This window comes from Dictyostelium purpureum (genome assembly GCF_000190715.1).
Source record: "Dictyostelium purpureum unplaced genomic scaffold DICPUscaffold_169, whole genome shotgun sequence".
NCBI classification, from domain to species: domain Eukaryota; phylum Evosea; class Eumycetozoa; order Dictyosteliales; family Dictyosteliaceae; genus Dictyostelium; species Dictyostelium purpureum.
This window is the reverse complement of record NW_003519506.1, coordinates 22,717-43,515: the sequence shown is the minus strand read 5'-3', so window position 1 is coordinate 43,515 and position 20,799 is coordinate 22,717. Positions and strand designations below refer to the sequence as shown.

The window sequence follows — 20,799 nt, the reverse complement described above, 5'->3', positions numbered from 1 at the left end:
TTTAATTTTAAAAATATAAAATATATAAAAAATATAAAAAAAAACAAATAAAATAGATATTTTTTAAACTATCCATGAATTTTTTTTATTTTTTTTATTTTAGAGGATAATATTTGATTGTTTAAAAACCAATACCCTTTATTCAATTACGTGGCTACCAGATAATGGGTGTGATCTATCTAAAACGGTTTCTTTATCAAATTTGGATTTTGAAAGAATTGTAATATCTGCATGGAATGGTTGTAAAAGAGCTTGGGCATCTCCAAGATTAGCGATCTTTTTACCCTTTTCAATAATACCGACACCTGGACCAATCCAACAAAAGAAGATATCTCTAACTGTGGTTTTTAATGTTCCTTTCTCTTGAATATTACCAATTCTAATCAAACCATATTGAATTTGGTCATCCTCTAAATGATCTTTAATATCATCAACACCACCTTCACCACCAGCACAAAAATGAACAGTACTTGGGCCTACATAGTTTAATAATAGCCAACCACTTGTTGAATTAATGTTGAATAAAGCAGCTTGAGCCTCTATAATTAAATTTTATTTGATTTTAAAAAAATTAATATATTTTCTCTAAATATTAAAATATAAAGCAGTAGTTACCTCTTAGCTCTGATTCATTATCTAATTTTAATGGCATTTTAATATAAAAACAAATATTTGTATAATAAAGAAAAATAAAAATTTTGTGTGATTTATATACAAAAAAAAAAAAAGAAAAAAAAAAAGAAAAAAAAAAAAAGAAAAAAAAATTAATTAAATTATAATCAATTACAATTAAATTAAAAACTGTTTGGTGGTTGTTTTTTATTTTTTCCTTAAAGGAACCTTTAAAATTTGAACAAAAAATAGGTGGGTAAAAAAAAATACCCCATTTTTTAAAAAAAAAAAACTCAATCATAATAATATATTTATTTTTTTGTAAAATGGCACTTGCTTTATTTAAAACCCCCCTTCGATAATTGGTATGTTCAAATAAAAAAAAATTTTATAAAAAATAAAAAAAGATTTAGCTTATAATAATAATAATAATAATGGAAATAATGATAAAAATTAACTTTTTTTTTTTTTTTTTTTTTTTTTTTCATTTTTTTTTTTTTGCCTTTTTGTTTGAAACGTCATATTAATTTTTGCAAGAAATTAATTTAAATTTTCTAATAATTTAAAACAATTAATAATTTATAGTTATATATTTACAACAAATATTTAACATTATTAATTATTTAAATAAAGAATCATTATGATTATGATTGAGATAAAAAAAAAAAAAAAAAAAAAAAAAAAAAAAAAAAAAAAAAATTTTTGAATTTCATTTTTATTTTTTTTTTTTTTTTAAATTTTTTCATTTTTTTTTTATTTTTTGTTTTTGAATTTTTTGAATTTTATTTTTTTTTTTAAATTTTTTCATTTATTTTATCATTAATATTGCAATAATATTATATTATTTTTTTTTGTTTTAAAAAAATTTATTATTTTTTTATTTATTTCAGATCAATAAAACCTAAAATTAGATCAAAAATCAAAAAACAATCAAGATTTAGAAAAAATAATAATATTATAATAATAATATAAAAAAAAAAACAAATAAAAATGTTATCATCACTAAGAACTGTTTCAAAAAATATTATTACCAAGAATACATTAAACAATGGTATTTTAAGAAATTTTGCATCACAACAACAACAATACAGCAGAGATTACCCAGTTGTCGATCATACATATGATGCTGTTGTTGTTGGTGCTGGTGGTGCTGGTTTAAGAGCAGCTTTAGGTTTAACTGAAAAAGGTTTCAAGACTGCATGTATCACTAAATTATTCCCAACTCGTTCACATACTGTCGCAGCACAAGGTGGTATTAATGCCGCTTTAGCCAATGCCGATGATGATGATTGGAGATGGCATGCATATGATACCGTCAAGGGTAGTGATTTTTTAGGTGATCAAGATGCCATTCATTATATGTGTAAAGAAGCTGTCCCAACCGTTTTAGAATTAGAACAATATGGTGTCCCATTCAGTCGTATGGAAGATGGTCGTATTTATCAACGTGCTTTTGGTGGTCAAAGTAAAAATTTTGGTAAAGGTGGTCAAGCTACACGTTGTTGTGCCGCTGCTGATCGTACCGGTCATGCTCTTTTACACACCCTTTATGGTCAAGCCGCCAAACATAACACCAAATTCTTTATTGAATACTTTGTTACCGATTTAATTATGGAAAATGGCGAATGTCGTGGTTGTGTTGCTATCAATTTAGAAGACGGTACCATTCATAGATTCAGATCTCATGCTACTATTCTTGCTACTGGTGGTTATGGTAGAGCTTACTTCTCTGCTACCTCTGCTCATACTTGCACTGGTGATGGTAATGCTATGGTTATTAGAGCTGGTCTCCCATGTCAAGATTTAGAATTTGTTCAATTCCATCCAACTGGTATTTATGGTAGTGGTTGTTTAATCACTGAAGGTGCTCGTGGTGAAGGTGGTTATCTTTTAAATAGTGCTGGTGAACGTTTCATGCCACGTTATGCACCATCTGTTGCTGATTTAGCCTCAAGAGATGTCGTTTCACGTTCCGAAACCATGGAAATTAGAGAAGGTCGTGGTGTTGGTGCCGAAAAAGATCATTGTCTCCTCAATCTTACTCATTTATCACCAGAAATCATTGATGAACGTCTTCCAGGTATCAGAGAAACTGCTATGATTTTCGCTGGTGTTGATGTTACCAAAGAACCAATCCCAGTTATTCCAACCGTTCATTACAATATGGGTGGTATCCCAACCAACTACAAGGGTCAAGTTGTTAACCACGTCAATGGTAAAGATGTTTTAGTTAAAGGTTTATATGCTGCTGGTGAATCTGCTTGTGTCTCTGTTCACGGTGCTAATCGTTTAGGTGCTAACTCACTCTTAGATATCGTTGTTTTCGGTCGTGCTGTTGCCAATGAAATCGGTGAAACCCTTGCCAAGAATACTCCACACAAACCACTCCAACCAAATGCCGGTGAAGAATCAATTGCCAACATTGATGCTATGCGTTTCGCCGATGGTACCCGTTCAACTGCTGAAATTCGTCTTGAAATGCAAAAGATTATGCAAAGAAATGCTGCTGTCTTTAGAGATGGTGAAGTCCTCAAAGAAGGTGTTCAATTAATCGACAAATGTGCTAAATCACTTAAAAACGATATCAAAACAACCGATCGTACTATGATTTGGAACACTGATTTAATCGAAACTTTAGAACTCCAAAATCTTATGACCCAAGCCGTATTAACTATGCACTCTGCTGAAGCTCGTAAAGAATCACGTGGTGCCCATGCTCGTGAAGATTATAAAGAAAGAGACGATGTTAACTGGATGAAGCACACCCTTTCATATTTAGATGTTGATACTGGTAAAGTTACTCTTCTTTATCGTCCAGTAGTTTCAACAACTTTAGATGAATCAGAAATGGAATCAATCAAACCATTCAAGAGAGTTTACTAAAACCTTTTCAACTTTTTTAATCATCACACCAATTTAATTTTTTCAAAATCAAACAAAAACAACAATACAAAAACAATAATCAATTCATTTATACATTTAAATGAATTTAATATATCATCACTATTTAAAAGTAGTTATACCTTTAAAAAAATTTTAAAAAAAAAAAAACATTTAATGTTTATATATGTAAATCATAAAATAAAAAAAAAAAAAAATTTATATAAAGTTTATATTTTTATTTAGTAATAAAACAAAATTTTTAATTATAATTCCAATATTTTATAAATTGAAAAAGAAGAAATGCCACATTGTAAAAATAAAAATATGCTTTTACAATTTATATTTTTAGAAATACATGCAAAAAAAATGTGAAATAATGTATTTTAATAAATTACATATTTTTGCATAATTTGGTTTATTTATACACTAAAATGTAAAAAAATTATTGCACAACATATTTTAAAAAACAGAAATAAAATTAAAAATCATTTTACACACAAATTTTTAATCATCCTCCACCTACGAAGTAACCGTTCCAAAAGAGGATTGGAACGAAGTTCCAAGTGGTTTTCTTGCTAGAGGTTCTTATCGTGCTAAAATTCAATTTACAGGTAACGATCAAAATGTTAATTTTGAAGTTCCATATAGTGTAGAAATTATAAAAGCATGGGAGTAAATAAATTATAATAAAAAAAATTGTACCAGAAAAATAAATAAACAAAAAACTAAATTAAAAGTACACTAAATTTAAAATTTCTTTTTTATTTTTATTTTATAGATTTCTAAAAATAGCCATATACTTACTTTGCAAATCATTTGTAAAATATTGATAATAATTTTGAGATAGACAATGTGAAATACTGGTAATTGTAATTCAATATAACCAAAGTTACCTACATAATCTACAATACTTAGACCACATGTTGTACCGTTTTGTTGTTTATCGCTATTATCTAATTTATTATTTAAAACACCATATTGTTGTGGTTTTCTCCTTAAAAGATCGACTAATTCTCTATTTACAAGTTGAACAAGTGATAATCTAACTATATTTTCTTCTGATAATAAACCAAACTGATGATTACCACTAAAATATTTTATAAAAATTAAAAGTCAAAATAAGTTATTTCTTATGAAAAATAATATTGGGTGGTTTTTGAAAATTTACATTTTCTTTGGACAATCATCTTCTTTTATTATTTCCAAAATTGATTATATTTATATATGACCGTTTTTTATTATTTATTATTTGTTATTTTAAAATTATTATAAAAAATGAAAAAGAAAAATGAAATCTAAATATTATATATAACAATGAGCAATTAATGGAAATATAATACAAGTTGTAGCATTTAGAGGCATACCATTGGACAATGTTGCATTAAAAAGGGTCAAGAATTTATAATTTCTTTATTTTTTTTTAGTTCAAGGTGTTGATACTGGTAGCACTTAAATAACAACCAAATTAACTCACAACAAATTTTCCCTACCCTCTCATTAAACAAAAATTCAATAAAAGAGCCATTCCAATTAAACCCAAGTTCTTTACTTAACGCTATTCCAGGTTCAAAAATACAATATTTTCTTTAAAAACTTCATATATTATAAAAAAACTCTTTATTAATTTATTTTTTTTATTATTGTTATTATTAAAAATTAAATAGTTGGGGAAAATTAATGAAAGATTAATTGTTCCAAAAGATTATATAAAAATATTATTATCTAATATTATTATTATTATTATTATTATTAATTGAATTTTTTGAAGATTATTAAAGTTTTCTCCATCTGGATCATTATAACTAGAAAAGGATTTAATTGTAAAATCTGGACAAAATAACATTGCTTTTGTAATGATTGCAATATTTTTGGCGGCAATAATATCACGATGGCCACAGCCATATAACTCTGAAGCCTTGCATTCCAAAATTTTGTAGTTTCCATTGGACTTTACTAATTTTAAGTTATGATCAAATTCTTTAACTGTGGATTCGGGGAAATTTGGGAAAATATTTCTAAGTTGTGGTTCATGGGTGATCACACATAATGGACATCTTTGGGAGGTAACATGTTCATCTATTGTCAAAACAACAAAACCAATTTATAGCAATATCACATAATTTATTTGCTCAAATGCATTTTCACCAACACCCACAACAACACCCATTATATTTAAGGCCAAGCGATCAATCACCATCACATAAATTTGGTTTAACAACTGCCCCCTCTCACCTTAGAACACAAATTCAAATTATTAATTTCTTCTCAATAATTTTATACCCCAAATTCATCTCCATCCACAACCTCAGAAGAAAAAGTATGGATTTTAGATCACAATATTTTGAAATAATAATATTAGAGAAATAGAGGAACAACAATTGGCTATAATTGGGTGCTATCATAGATTTTGTTATAAGGCAATTAAGATGAAGATGAAGATGATCTTTTAGATAATGGATACTCGATTAATATTGAAATAGATGGCGATTAAATTAATAGTTTAAACACTTTATTCAATGTTTCTTTTAAGAAATCGATGAAGATATAAATTATTAATAAAATCATTTCATTCAATGTTTCAATTATTGAAATAGATGAAATTAAAAAAAAGTCAACTACAATCACATCTTTATCAGCACTTGTATAAGCAATGGTAATTTTAGCAAAACTATTCTTTCTCTTTCGGAATCATTACGTTCGTTATTTCAAACTCAACATTGGGGTATTCTTAAGGTAACTATAATGTTATTATTTATATAATTTTTTATATATTATTAAATAAAACTAATATTTAATTTTAATATTTTTTAGTTAAATTCTTTTTCAGTGCCAACACATTTTAAGTCACAAATAAAACATTGGAGTTTTAGTTTATTCTTTGTAATTATGGCTTTTAAATTGGTCTTTATAAACTTAAATGATCCATCTACTATTTAACCGCCTTCACCGCGCCAATACAAATAAATTAAAATTTAGAATTTTTTTTTCATAATTATTATCTTCATTTTCCTCCTATTATCGTTAGCATATTAATATATCTTTAGAATAGAAAATAAAATAAAAAAATAAAGTTTTTTAAAATATTTAAAAAATGTTTAATCTTTATTTTATAAATATAAAAATGAACTCTGGATTGATGATAAAATTAATTTGAAATAAATATACTTTTTTACTTGCTATTTGTTAATTTAAAAATTATAATTGAAGGTGATGGTGAATATATATATAATATGAGAATACCAAAGAAATCATTTGATTGGTTTGACAATTTGGCCAAATTAGTTTTGAACTTGATATTCTCTTCAAAAGTTTTGCACGAGATAATGGCAGGTAAGGGCACTAGTTCTTTACTCATCTAAAAGGTTTTGGTGTTATATTAAGATTGAACATTTTTTTTCTTTTTTTTTTTTACTTCCCTGTGGCTACCGCCCCCTGGTTCTTGATTTCCTCATATTCGATTCCACATCCATGGAAATAAGAGGCGATTGGTCTTCTTGATTGTTGTGTATACCATTTGTTTTCTTTAATTTTATAATAATAATGATTTGATCCTCTATCACCAATAAGGTAGATAACAGAATCTGAATTACTGTCAGTGCCGATGATCAAAGAGTACCCAAATCTCATGTTCTCTATTGGGGGGTATTCTAAATATTTACCCTTTAATTTAGTATGGATATTTAAGGTGTAAAAGTGTTCGATGGTCATGATGTAGATGTAAACACCATCAAAAGCAATACCTTCAACTCTGTTGTCGTGATCATCGAGATAATCTACAAACATGGTGGTTTTTTTGGTTTCAAAACTGAGGACTTCGATGTTGTTAATAACGGTAAAATATGAATCATCTCTGGTTTTATTGGTACCGCCAATAATAAAGAGTTGTTTATCGTGGACTAATGTGAAGCAATAGTATCTTGGGAACTTCATTTTGGTAACCAATTGGAATTGGAGGGTTGGTTCTTTGCCAGTTGCACCATGGTTGATTATACATCTATCAATTCTATCTGAAGTAACATTAAATTTGACACCACCAACTAAATAAATTGAATCTTGGCCATCATAAGCTGCGGACATTGATGAGCCACCACCTGATGGAATATTACCACCATTTTCCCAACGACCAGTTGTAATATTGAACTTTTCATAAGATTCGAGTGAATCGTTACCGCCGAATACGTATATATAATGTTTGGCAACTATAGTGGCATCTGTAACACATGCTCTTTTATGTTTTGTGGGTGGCATGAAAGCCCATTCGTCTCGAATTGGGTAATATTTAATACAACGAGATAAATGTAACTTGTCCTCCATACCACATAAGAAATACAAGCATCTAATTTTTGGAATTGTATTTGGTATAAAATCTTGTTTTTTGTTTACTTTATCTTCTTTTTGAACTGGTTGTTTGAAATCTGATGGAGATAAACCCTCTTGTGGCTTAGCTGAAGAAGTTGGGCCTCTTGGAGTGTTTTCAAGCATTGATTTATATATGGCAATTGAGAGTGGTTGGTAACTATTTGTAGATGACGATGAAGAGGAAAGGGATGTATTGAGGGATAGTGGAGGAGGATTTAAGAGAAGAATCAACTCCTTACCAAATTGTGAATTTGAAAAACTGGGACTGTTCCAGTATTCTTGATAACATTGACAATCAGTTTCGATGCTATCACAGCTACAATAGTATGGTACAAACAAATATTTAGATAAAGATTTGATTTTTTGTAAGATTTCTTGGTTGAAATGGAGTTTATTTGCGTGCTCTGGAAATGATGAAATTTGTTTTTTGCCATCATTTATTAATGTGTCAATATCTTGAATACTTTTTACTAATAAAATTGAGCCATATATATCTTTTTTAATATCCGATGATTCTAATTTGGCAAATAACTCAATATCTTTTTTCTTTTGATCAGTTTTTTTAATAAAATCGTCGAACTCATACTTAATAATTGAATTTGCCTCATCAATATTTTTCTTGTCACCAAACTCCTTTATCTGGAGGAATTTGTGAAAATCGGCATATACCATTTGTGTTTTTAGTTGACCATTTAGTTTTGATTTTTCCCACTTCTCTTTACACTCCGCTAAACTGTCTAGCACCTCTTTGAATATTTCTGGGTCCAGTTTAAAATCCTTCTTTACGGCTTCGACCCTTTTCTTAATGCTTTCTTTGATCTCCTCTGAGCCCTCTGCATCTACCATGGAATGACCACTGTGTTGTTCAACTATGCATTTCTTGCAGACCGGTGTATTGTTACAGAGACATAATAGAGAGTAAGTTTCATCGGGGTGGAATTGGCATGGATGTTGTGATTTTAAATTACTTATATATTCTTCTACTACATCATTTAAAAACTCATCCAAGGAGAAACTTTTAATAATTTGGACACATACTGGGCATTTTGTGGCACTCGGATCTAAACTGTGTTTTATTGCGCTTTGAATGCACTCAAGACAGACCCTATGTTTGCAAGGTTTTATTTTTTGAGGTTGTTTTATAATACCGACACAAACTGGACACTTGATAGCCTTCATTAATTTACTTTACTATAAAATAAAAATGAATTAGTCATGTTGAATATTACAAAATATTAATTAAAATTAAAATGCATACCAATATAATTTTGTTTGAAAAATTTTAATGTTTTAATAAAAAAAAAAAAAAATTTTTTGTGGTTAATAAAATTTAAGTCCAAAAAAAAAAAAAACTTTTTTTTTTAATTTTTTTTATTGCCGCATATAAATTAAAAAAAAATAAATTATTAGTAACTTTCAATTTTCCACATTAATTTTTATAAAACTATTATTTTTAATTATTTTTTTATATTATTATTATTATTATCATTATTTTTATTATTTTTATTATTATTATTATTATAATTTCTATTATTATTTTTTATAATTATATTTTATAATTATCATAATAATAATTATAAAAATAATTATAATAGAAATTATAATAAACCTATAACTTTTTATTTTTTTTATATTAAATTATTTAATAACTAACCATAAAAATTATATTTTTTTTTTTATATTTTATTTGAATTAAATCATAAAAACTTATGATAATTTTTTTTTAAAAAACAAAAATTTCATCATAATACTTAATTTTTATAAACTTAAAAAAAGCTCTTCATTTTTATAAAAATTTAAACTTAATCAATCGAACTTAAAAAATTATTATTATTGAAATTAATATTGTTAATACTAGAATTGGTAAAGCTAATTATAGATGTAATTCAAGTAAATCAATAATTTAAAAAAATAATATTTTGGGTTATTTATTTTTTTAATATTTGTTTATTACATTTTTAATTATTACATATTTTAGAAAATATAGATACATTTCGCCATAATAAAAAAACCGAAAATAACAATTTAATATTAAACTATTTCGTTTTTATTTTATTTATTTTTTTTTTTTTTTATTTTTTTTTTTTTTTAATTTGTTTTTTTTATATTTTAAAAAAAAATATAAAAATAATTTTTTTTTTTTTTTTTCGTTTTTTCTTTCCATTACCTGGACCCTTAGACATAGTTATATAGTTTTTAATAATAATAGTTAAATTTATTTATATTAAAAATTATTACCACATTGTTTTTTTAACGTATATTTTATAAAATAATATTCGTATAATTATAGGTTTTTTTTTTTTTTTTAAACATAACACTACATTTTTAAATATAATAATAATAAATAATAATAAAAAATGAAATATATCGTTGTTACAGGTGGTGTATTAAGTGGTATTGGTAAAGGCATTATTGCTAGTAGTACTGCAATGATTTTAAAATCAATGGGCCTCCGTGTCACATCAATTAAAATTGATCCATATTTAAATATTGATGCTGGTACAATGAGGTATGTAATATTTTATTTTATTTTTTAAGAAATTAATTAATACTAATTTTTTATTTTGATTTTTTTTATATATTTCAAAGCCCATTCGAACATGGTGAGGTTTTTGTTTTAGATGATGGTGGTGAAGCAGATTTGGATCTTGGTAATTATGAAAGATTTTTAGATGTTAACTTAGGTAAAGATAACAATATTACAACTGGTAAAATTTACAATTCAGTTATCGAAAAGGTAGATATAAACCATAAGATAATTTTTTTTTAAAAAAAAAAAAAGAATTTAAAAATTAATAAAATTTTTTAAAATACAGGAAAGAAAAGGTCAATATTTAGGTAAAACTGTTCAAGTTGTACCACATATTTCAGGTGAAATTCAAAATTGGATCGAAAGAGTATCACATGTTTCAGTTGATGGTATTGATGAATCACCAGATGTTTGTGTTATCGAATTAGGTGGTACAGTTGGTGATATTGAATCTATGCCATTTACCGAAGCACTTCGTCAATTCCAATTCCGTGTTGGTCCAGAAAACTTTTGTTTAATGCATGTCAGTTTAGTACCAGTATTAGGTGTTGTTGGTGAACAAAAGACCAAACCATCCCAACAAAGTGTTAGAGAACTCCGTGCCCTTGGTCTTAGCCCAGATTTTTGCCTTTGTCGTAGTTCACAACCATTAACTCACGAAACCAAAAAGAAAATCTCATTATTCTGTCATGTTCCAGAAGATAATGTTATTGGTGTCCACGATGTCAGCAATATTTATCGTGTACCAATTCTTTTACACAGTCAAAACCTTCCAAATCTTATCTTAAAACGTTTATCTCTCACACCAAAAGTTGACATGACCAAATCTGTCAATGCAGGCGAAGATAACACCCCATATTGGATGAGTTCATGGAAAAATATGGCTGATCGTATGGATAAAGTTTCAAACGACTCATTAAACCCAATTCACATTGCCATGGTTGGCAAATATACAGATCTTTCAGATGCTTACCTTTCAGTTATTAAAGCTCTCGAACATGCCTCAATGGAAATTGACAGAAAGATGGTTATCGATTGGATAGAAGCAAGCAATTTAGAAAAGAAACACCAAAACACTAAAGAATATGACCAATCATGGGAAATGCTTCGTAATTGTCATGGTATTCTTGTTCCAGGTGGTTTCGGTGATCGTGGTATTGAAGGTATGATTTTAGCAGCTAATTATGCCCGTACTTCAGGTAAACCATATCTTGGTATTTGTTTAGGTATGCAAGTTGCCGTCATCGAATTTGCTCGTAATGTTATGGGTTGGGAAAATGCTAATTCAGAAGAATTTATTGCTAGTGGTATTGGTAAACATGTTGTAGTATATATGCCAGAAGTTAGCAAAACTCATATGGGTGGTACCATGAGACTTGGTTCTCGTGAAACCATTTTCTCAGATCCAACTAAAAAGATCTCACAACTTTATGGTATTACACAAGCTGGTCAAGCTGTTGAAGAACGTCATCGTCATCGTTACGAAGTTAATCCAGATGTTGTCGATGAAATCGAAACTAAAGGTCTTCATTTCGTTGGTAGAGATACTACCGGTGTAAGAATGGAAATTGTCGAATTAGAAGGTCACGATTACTATGTTGCTTGTCAATTCCATCCAGAATTCAAATCTCGTCCACAAAAACCAAGTCCACCATTCGTTGGTCTTATCCTCGCTTGTTGGAAACAAGATTTAAAGAAAAATGGTAATTTAGAAAGATATCAAGATATCACCAAAAAATGGAACCTCAACGAAAATATATAAATCATTAATTGTATACAAAGCTTTTTTAATTATACGAATAAATAAAATCTTTTTTTTTTTAAAAATTCACCAATTTTTATTAATCTAATATAATCGGTATTATAAAATAATACAAATATTAAAATAACAATGTAAATCACCTGATCATATTTGATTATATTTCTTTTTTTTATTTTTTTAAGAGTTACCTGTAAATTTAAATTGTAGTTTGGCATTAAAAATTTTATATAAACACTAAGTGTGGTCTTTTTTTATCCCCCATTTTATTAAATTTTTTTTTTTTGAAAACTTAAAAATAGATTAAAAAACTGTTTGTGACTTTTAAAATAGCAACATTATGACTTAATCTAAATTTATACAACTTAAATTTATTTATTTTAAACTGTGTAATTTCACTTTATTTTTAGTGCACTAATGTGTACTGGTCTGAAAATTTGCTTTTGGAAATCAAACTAACACAGGAGCAGTGCACATATTGAAATTAAGTTTATTATTCAATATTGAGAAAAAAATAATAAAGTAATATAATAATATTATTGTAATAATAACAATAGTAATAGTTATCATAAAAAATTATTGTTTGTTATTATATCTTCATATAATTTTTATTTATATTTATTTTTTATTGTTGTTTTGAGGTTAAGAAATAATAATTAATTGGTAATTTTGAGTTTTTAGTATTGATTTTTTCAATTAAAGTATCTAAAGCCATAACTAAAACTGGATGAATTGTAATGGTTGAAAGATTTGATTTAATATTTGATAAAAATTCAGAATAGTCAGTGTTAGAATTTTCATTTGCAATAATTGATGATAAAGTAACTAAATAGGTGTAGAAATTTGTAAAAACATCTTGATTAAAGGTTAACCAATGACTGAGAGCGCTTGTTGAGTTTGATTCACGAGTATTCTTTAACCAAGAGGTGCATGTTAAAAGTGAATCCATTAATTTCTCTTTAAGGTGATTTAATGGGGTTTTAGATTGATCCATTCTTTCAATTTGTTGGTTTATTAATTGAATTTTAACTAATTGCTCTTCAAAGTAATTGTCTTTTTCTTTGTCGAATAATACTTTGGAGTTTTGGAAGTCTTCATTAAAAATATTCTTTTTATTAATATTTAAAATATCGACATATCTTGATAAAATATAGTCATTATAGTTTGAAAATTGTAAAGTAAGATTGCTAAATATTTCTTCGAGGCATTTTGAACCTTCCATTATTACAATTTCGCTATCATTGATTGTTGAGGAGGATGGGTTTTTAACTAAATATATAACTCTTGATGCAAGAATAGCAGTAAAGTCTCTAAGAGGTTCATCGTCATCATCAATAAGTAAAGAGAGTGCGAACCAACTTTCAATTGCAACTTTGGATAACAATTGATTATCGATTGAGAGTTTTGTAAAGATTAAATCGCCACATGCTTCGATAGCTTCGGTAATGGCTTGTCTTAATTCTAATGGTTGGTGGATTTGAGAGAATTCTTTAACCATTTTAACCCAATTGTCTAAAACTTTAATTTGTTGTTCGTTTAATGAAATATTTTCAGTAATTCTTTGTTGATAAAATTGTTTTAAATAGTGACCAAAAATAATAATGGATTCTTTTTTCATTGAATTTGATTGACCCCATATAGTATTACATAAGAGTTCATAAAAATTAATATTTGATTGAGTATTATTGGTACCTTCAATATTTTCGATTGATAATGGAAGTGAAAGGAATGATAAAAGTTTGAAAGCTTTCTTTCTGCAGTTTATATTTGGGTCATTTAAAATGATTCTAATAATTTGGTTTTGTAATTCTTGTTGATCTAAGACTTGATTAACTATCTTTTGATTCTTGAGTAAGAATTTCATTGTAAATATTTTAATTTCATATAATGAATGTAAGAAAAGTTTCATTAAAATTTCGTTATATTGTTTTCTTTGTTCGGCTGTAGTATCATTTTTGCATTGTCTCTTCAAGTCTACTAAAACAAATTCTGAAATACTTTCGATCCAAGTGTAAAACATTGGGAGGCATGTTACTTTTGTATCAAATTTGTTGGTTAAAAGAATTGATTTGCTCTTTTCGATGATTGGTGAGATGATTTCTTGTTGGTTTTCTAATAGGTTTGAGCTATTTTTTTGTAATTCGATTAAAATAGAATAGAAAATAAAGCCTAATGGAAGAGTTTTAGACTCTGTGATCCAAAGCATCTCTGGAATAAATTCGGATACGATAGTTGAAATGGTTTGTTCACGTTCTTTTGGATTTATGGTTGGAAGATGGCCTTTAACTAAATGATAGATTTGTAATAAAATACCATGTACCTTATTGGTGTTAATATTTGATTTATCGGTAGTTTCAAAATTTAATTTCTTTAGTAAATCTCTAACAAATGGAATTAATTCGATTGTTGAAATTAATGGTACAAGTGCACGAGCTGAAATTTGACGAACCATATAGTTTGAGAATTGACAACATTGTGAAATTAATGGTACAAAAGCAGCTGGAGCTAATGGATCATTTGGGTGATCAATATTTGATGGTTGGAGTCTAGAGAATAAAACGAGAATGGCATAAACACTAGATTGAATGATTTTACCTTCTTCGATCAAGGTGTTTTCTTTGATGAATGTTAATGATCTCTTAAAGTAATCTAATAAGAATGAATAGACTGATGGCATTCTAGAGAAAAAGTGATAAAAAGTAGTGGTATTGATTATAGAGTTATCTGCTTTTAATTTTTTAGTACCAATGATTCTATCGACTAAAACACTGAAAGCCATAGTGGCAGAGTTTCTAACTGACCATGATTTAGAAGAAAAAGCTTTAATAACAGTGATTAAAGTACGTGCTAAATATTGATCCAATTCTTGAATGATGGCTTTGGCTCTAAAGATACTCTTTAAAATATTAATAGAGTGAACTTGTGGTAAATAAATATTCTTTTCTACATTGTTATTTGGTTCATTTGAATCAAAGGCTTCATCGGTGTTGCCAGCAAGAGTTAAAAGATTTTCCATAACTTGGTGGAGGAGATGATGTACTCTTAGATGACTAGTGGATTCACCAGTTAAAATACCAATGAAAGCAAATGGTAGACCAGCGGATCTTCTTGTAATTTGTAATGATTGTTCCTTAACACGTTCAAAAAGGAAATTAATCCATTTAGATGGTAAACAATTAAGTCTAGTATTGGAAGATTTCATAAGAGTTGAGCAAAGTACTTGGAAGCCAAGGTAGGTCTTTTCAATAGCTCCTTTATGACGTGATTGAAGGAGAATAGTAAAGAATTGGTCACCAATATCTTCAATTTGTTGAGTGGTAATAATACTTTGACTATCTTCGCTTTCTTTTGATGGCATATCAACTCTATCTAAAATGGTACCTAAAACTAAACTAATTTGTTTGGTACATTGCCATGAACAAACTGTAATAATTTGACCAACACCACCTTGTAAGTTTTGACCAGATTTGGCTGCTTCCTCTGATAAATCGCCACCTTCCTCTTCTTCTTCGTCATTTTGGTCCTCATTGTCTTCAAACTCTTCATCGGCCATGGATACAGATGATGCAAAGTTGTTTGCTAATCTTTCATCGTCATCGTAAATAACACCACTTGGAAGTGAGTTTGGTAAATTATCGTTCTGTTCTAATTTAGCTTGGTTTGGATTATTACCTTCTGGTGCTAAATCAGCAACAACTCTTAAAACAATACCTGAAACCAATTTCATTAATTCAATAATTTCTGCAACTAAATTCTTCCATTGTTTCTTTTGCTCTGGATTTTTATTGATATCTTGGAATGAAATTTCTGCGAGAACATAACGGAGTGAAAGAATTAAACCATGCATTGGTGCAAATTTAGCGGCCTCTAAAAGACTCTTGTTGGCAATTCTAGTTTGTGATTTTAAGATACGAAGAATTTGGGAGATAAATTCAAGAATAGCTGTGTTGATATCTGAATGGGTTGTAAATGTAACAGGGTTTGTAGTGCTTGAGTGGAAGATTGGTACTAAACCGTTTGGAATAACATATTTCTTTAAATAAAGTTTAAGAGCAAAGGCACCAGTATCACACTCTCTAGCTTTTGGACTGCATGCAAGTTTAACGGCCCATAAAAGGAATGGAATGATTTTTTCTTCACTTTCCATTCCTGGAAGTGGTGATGGGAATTTTAATAAAATATCTGTTGAAACTTCTCTGCATCTATCATAATTATCCCAAAGATTATTGACGAGGATTTCTGTTGATTCTCTGCTATAAAGTAAAACAGATTTCTTTTCGACGTATTCTAAAAATTCGAAAAGTGATTTCTTTTCTGGTGTATTATTACATTTTGAGCTCCAAATATCTACAAATTGGCTAAAAGCTTCGAGTGGTAACATTTTTCTTGGGAATGGGGCATCTGGATAAATATTGTAGGTAAATAATTGGCAACTCCAGTTAATGTAATCGATGAGATCTTCGATGGTCATATAACGATCGTCAGCACTGGCATTGGCATCATCTTTTTCAATTGAGATATTGGTGTTACTTTGAGCTCTAAAGACTTTACAACAGCTTTCTCTTAATCTTAACCAGAATCTGAATAGAGTTGATAATGATTGATTTCTAATGAATGGTGAGCTACCTTTGAGATTAAGTAAGATAAAGTTTTTGATTAATTTTAATTCACGAATTGTAACTCTTTCAGTTTGTTTTGGACTAACGCAAACCAACTCTAAGCCTAAAAGTCTTAAGGACTCATCTTGATTTTGAAGTGATTTTTCTATTAAGTCGTAGTATTTTGATTGTAATTTTCTGCCATCAATTAATGATAATTGTCTTGAGGAGTTTAATAAAGCAAGTGAAATTCTAAGACGAATGTTGTAGTTGATATTATTAAATAGATCTTGATTGGCTCCACTACTTCTATTGATTAAAATATCTAAAATTTTGAATAATGATTCTGGGAAAACTTTTAAGAGTACTGGTAATGCATAAACTATAATTCTGGATGATGTAACGCTATCGGTTTCTGTTAAAACTTCTAATAATGGATAGATCCAATACTGTTCGATTTTAGTTAATTCGCCTTCTTTTACCTCCATATTTGGTTCGTTGGTTGGTTTGAAATCTAACTTTAATTGTTCAATAAATAGCTCTAAAAATACTCTAACTGAGTTGCAAATGGTATGATCTATCATTGCTGAAAAAATATTTTTTAAAAAATTGCCTCTTAAATTGATCATAAAAATGGCCCCAACTCTTTCTAAAATGTATTTTAACAAAATGTATTTGTTCTATAATTTATAAATAAAAATAAAAAAACTATTAATATTTATATTTACTTTTAAAAAAATAATATATTAAATATTAAAAAATTACCTTTTGATACCAATCTTCGTCAATTAATCTAATTGTAATATTTTTAATAAATAATGATGAGTTTGAATTATCAGTATTAACGTCACAGCACTTGAAATGGATGGTCAAAAGTAAATCAAAAACTTCTGTTGCTAAAGTAGAAATATTATTGATAGTTGATTCCCAATTTCTCCATACCAACTCTAAACCCATATTGAAAAAGTTTTTAAAGAAATCTTCATAGTTGTTTAAATTTGGGAAAATATTTTGAATTAAATCTTCTTTTTTAAATGTTTTTTCTTGTTCTAAAATTACTAACCATTCTTTAATTTTTGATAAACATAGGTCAAAATATTCTAATGAAATAAATCTATTGTGTTGATCAACTGATCCAATACTATATTCGCAAATTCCTTTATAGATAATATTTAAAAAAATATTTTCATTTAATCTATAAAAAAAAAAGAAAGAAAAAAAAAAATTAATATTAATTTAATTATATTTTTTTTATATAAAATATTAATTTACTTACTTATTATAAATTGGTTTTGTTAATGATGAATAAATATTTCCAGTTAAACATAAACCTCTTAAAATTGAAATTTGATTAATTTCAGGGAATTTAATAAATTTAGAGTAGAATGAATTTTCGCTTTGATTTAAAATGTCTAAAATACTGGTGTTGGATGGTTCATCGGATTTAGTGAGTGATGATAAAATTTGTTTTTGTGATGATTCGGTATCATTTGAATAAAGTATAATAATTTCAGAAACTAAATAACCTGCATTGGTTCCTAATTGACGTGGGAATGTGGAGTTTGATAAAATTCTTTCAAGTTGTTTTGAAAGTGATTGCATTGATCTGAAAACCAAATTTTCATTGGAGTTGTTGTTGCTATTTACATTTTCTAATAAATTTATTCTAATTATATTTGAAAATCTATTGAATAATATTACTAAACCTCTGAGAGTATGCTCACAGTCATATAAAGTTAAAGTATCAGTATTTGATGATAATTCTAAATTTGAACAATATTGAGATAACTTTTCTTGAATAATATTGATAAATTTGAAGGTGTTGATATTTTCTTGTGGAATTACTAAATTTGAAATATCTACCAAAAAGCTAATGGCGAAAATCACACTTGATAATTTATAGTTGTTATCTAAAAGTTTTGATAAAGATTCTGCTGTTTTTTCATTTACTAAATCGACCAAATCTTTATTTCCTGTTAATAGAATAGAGTTGATAACTTGAGACATTGATTTATTAGCAGAGGCATTCTTTGAGCCATTTACAAACTGAACATAGTATATTAAGTCGATTATAATTTTAACTGTTTCAAATTCATTGATTTCCTTTTTACCATTATTTAAAAGTTTTGATGAAGCCTCAAGTTTTTTAATTTGAATTAATTGTTGAGCATTATTATTTGAACTTAAAAAATTTAAAACTATATCATTTAATGGTTTATTTGTTTGTTGTGAGGAAGTCTTTAATAATTCTCTATAGTTATTCTTCTTTGTTTCTTCAATTTCAATAAATTGTTCTTGTTCTAATTTTAAGTTTTTTGATTTTTGTTTATTTGCTTTCATTTTTTTTTTTTTTTTATATAATTAAATAACAAAAATTTGATAATATTTATAATTATTAAAAAAGAAAAACATATAAAGATTGTAAAAAAATATTACAGTTGAGGATATGATATTATTTTTTAATATTATTATTATTATTGTTATTACAAATATCTCTTTTAAAAAAAAAATAATGAAAAAGAAAAAAAAAATTAATTTTCGTTTTTTTTAAAAAAATAAAAAAAATAAAACCAAAAAAAAAAAAATTATTTTTAAATTATAAATTTAGATTCAAATACTATATATGCACAAAAATTACCGAAAGGAATATAAATTATTTACAAACTAAAATATAAATATAAAATATTTTTTATAAAGATAATATATTCCGAAATTAATTTATTATCTGATGTTCCTTTTGGTATTAATTTAATAAAAAAAATCAAAAAAATTATAACAATAGATATTTATTAATTGTTTTTAAAAAAAACTTATTTTATTATTGTGTAGAGAGTAATTAATAATCTTTATTAATATTTCATAAAAAAACAAAAAGATGAGTTTAAGTTTATAAAAAAGTGACAGTTTATTAAAGTTCCCAAATAGCAGTGACTGGAATTCCGAATGTTTTGGTTTCTTGCCATCTATTGTTATAGGTACTGTAGGTATATAATTTAAAGGATTTATCAGCATTTTGAACGATTTGGTAGATTCTTGGTAATTTGAGATCTGGGAATAAAGCATAAGGGGTTTCCATTCTTGATAAAAAGCCTTCATTACCGTTCCAACTTGTATTGGTAATGGTTTTGTTTGTAGTTGAAATGAAGAAAAGTTCTGGACCTGAGATATAGCTGCTTTCGACTCTAATGTTGCAAACGATTAAATCTTTGCTTGGAATGTATGCAAGATTTTTTAAAGTTGATGGGAATGGTTTGAAACCTTGGCCAACGTTTTTAACTTGATAGGCTTGATCAATAAGGATTGGATGGGCATTCATATCATATGAGTTTACATAGATTTGATCTGGTTGTTGTGCTTTGGTGAAGAATACAAAGTAGGTTTTAATTTTTGGATGGAAGAAGGTTGAGCAAAGTTCACCTGGGAAAGTGTGGGTGTTTTTAGCAGCATGGTCATTTGGACTGATTTTACAAACATGGAGGTTATTATCACCATTTGCTGAGGTACCAAATAAGTTGAAAGCATCATTGGTGTTATCATAAGCTAAACCAGCGTAGTTGTAATCTTTGCCAATAGATGATCTGTTGATCTCATTCCATGTGGTGGTATCAACACTATAGAGATATTTAGTTTGGGTGGCCTTTATTATTTTTTAATTTTAAATTTATTAATATTAATACTTTTATTATTTAAAATAAATATATAAGTTTAATTATAACATACAATTTCTTTAACAATAAAACTTAATTGTTTTGTAGTATAGTTGTAAGTTGAGGTTTGTGAACCGATATGTTGGAAACCTTCAAAGGTTTTACCAACTTTTGATGCAACTTTTTGTAATTCAATGCTACCAATGTAGGCATTTTTTTCATCATTCCAAACACCAACGCTTGGGAGAACATTCATTTGTGAGGCTGTATATTTTTTTTTAAAAAAATGAATTAAAGTTAATAATATTTTAATAAAATAAAAATTAAAAGTTATTAGTATTATTATAATTAAAATTATCTATGAATTAATCATATGATTATTTACTCATCATTTTTAAATATCTTTATTTG

The 20,799-nt window shown here is 27.1% G+C and overlaps 8 protein-coding genes across 8 annotated transcripts; 2 read left to right on the top strand and 6 right to left on the bottom strand.

Annotated features, from left to right (window-relative positions):
* Positions 1-55: 55 nt before the first annotated feature.
* On the bottom strand, positions 56-669 carry DICPUDRAFT_48521 (uncharacterized protein). Its single transcript, XM_003289263.1, has 2 exons — positions 616-669; positions 56-539 (listed from the first exon to the last, which is right to left on the bottom strand). The coding sequence occupies exons 1-2, from the start codon at positions 650-652 to the stop codon at positions 139-141; spliced, it is 438 nt and encodes a 145-aa protein (XP_003289311.1). The 5' UTR covers positions 653-669; the 3' UTR covers positions 56-138.
* Positions 670-1,440: 771 nt separating this feature from the next.
* On the top strand, positions 1,441-3,784 carry DICPUDRAFT_48520 (succinate dehydrogenase). The gene has a single exon (XM_003289272.1). The coding sequence runs from the start codon at positions 1,603-1,605 to the stop codon at positions 3,493-3,495; it is 1,893 nt and encodes a 630-aa protein (XP_003289320.1). The 5' UTR covers positions 1,441-1,602; the 3' UTR covers positions 3,496-3,784.
* A 56-nt stretch (positions 3,785-3,840) lies between these two features.
* On the bottom strand, positions 3,841-5,020 carry DICPUDRAFT_80079 (uncharacterized protein; the record flags this gene model as incomplete). The annotated part of the gene is made up of 3 exons (XM_003289262.1): positions 3,841-3,921; positions 4,300-4,582; positions 4,986-5,020. 3 exons carry the CDS (start codon positions 5,018-5,020, stop codon positions 3,841-3,843), a joined length of 399 nt encoding a protein of 132 aa, XP_003289310.1.
* Positions 5,021-5,197: 177 nt separating this feature from the next.
* DICPUDRAFT_80078 (uncharacterized protein) lies at positions 5,198-5,662 on the bottom strand (the record flags this gene model as incomplete). The annotated part of the gene is made up of 2 exons (XM_003289261.1): positions 5,198-5,571; positions 5,641-5,662. The coding sequence occupies 2 exons, from the start codon at positions 5,660-5,662 to the stop codon at positions 5,198-5,200; spliced, it is 396 nt and encodes a 131-aa protein (XP_003289309.1).
* A 1,241-nt stretch (positions 5,663-6,903) lies between these two features.
* Positions 6,904-10,097, bottom strand: DICPUDRAFT_98314 (uncharacterized protein; the record flags this gene model as incomplete). The annotated part of the gene is made up of 2 exons (XM_003289260.1): positions 6,904-9,040; positions 10,093-10,097. 2 exons carry the CDS (start codon positions 10,095-10,097, stop codon positions 6,904-6,906), a joined length of 2,142 nt encoding a protein of 713 aa, XP_003289308.1.
* Positions 10,098-10,211: 114 nt separating this feature from the next.
* DICPUDRAFT_153669 (CTP synthase) lies at positions 10,212-12,146 on the top strand (the record flags this gene model as incomplete). The annotated part of the gene is made up of 3 exons (XM_003289271.1): positions 10,212-10,363; positions 10,444-10,591; positions 10,671-12,146. The coding sequence occupies 3 exons, from the start codon at positions 10,212-10,214 to the stop codon at positions 12,144-12,146; spliced, it is 1,776 nt and encodes a 591-aa protein (XP_003289319.1).
* A 622-nt stretch (positions 12,147-12,768) lies between these two features.
* DICPUDRAFT_153668 (uncharacterized protein) lies at positions 12,769-19,081 on the bottom strand (the record flags this gene model as incomplete). The annotated part of the gene is made up of 3 exons (XM_003289259.1): positions 12,769-17,421; positions 17,507-17,936; positions 18,018-19,081. The coding sequence occupies 3 exons, from the start codon at positions 19,079-19,081 to the stop codon at positions 12,769-12,771; spliced, it is 6,147 nt and encodes a 2,048-aa protein (XP_003289307.1).
* Positions 19,082-19,649: 568 nt separating this feature from the next.
* Positions 19,650-20,644, bottom strand: DICPUDRAFT_153667 (uncharacterized protein; the record flags this gene model as incomplete). The annotated part of the gene is made up of 2 exons (XM_003289258.1): positions 19,650-20,378; positions 20,462-20,644. The coding sequence occupies 2 exons, from the start codon at positions 20,642-20,644 to the stop codon at positions 19,650-19,652; spliced, it is 912 nt and encodes a 303-aa protein (XP_003289306.1).
* Between the last annotated feature and the right edge of the window lie 155 nt (positions 20,645-20,799).

Excerpts from the sequence above, each read along its gene's own strand:
- DICPUDRAFT_48520 (XM_003289272.1), top strand. The coding sequence starts at position 1,603 with ATGTTATCATCACTAAGAACTGTTTCAAAAAATATTATTACCAAGAAT.
- DICPUDRAFT_48521 (XM_003289263.1), bottom strand. The coding sequence starts at position 652 with ATGCCATTAAAATTAGATAATGAATCAGAGCTAAGAG. Across the intron at positions 540-615 it reads TAATGAATCAGAGCTAAGAG|AGGCTCAAGCTGCTTTATTC; the intron begins GTAACTACTGCT and ends ATTTAATTATAG.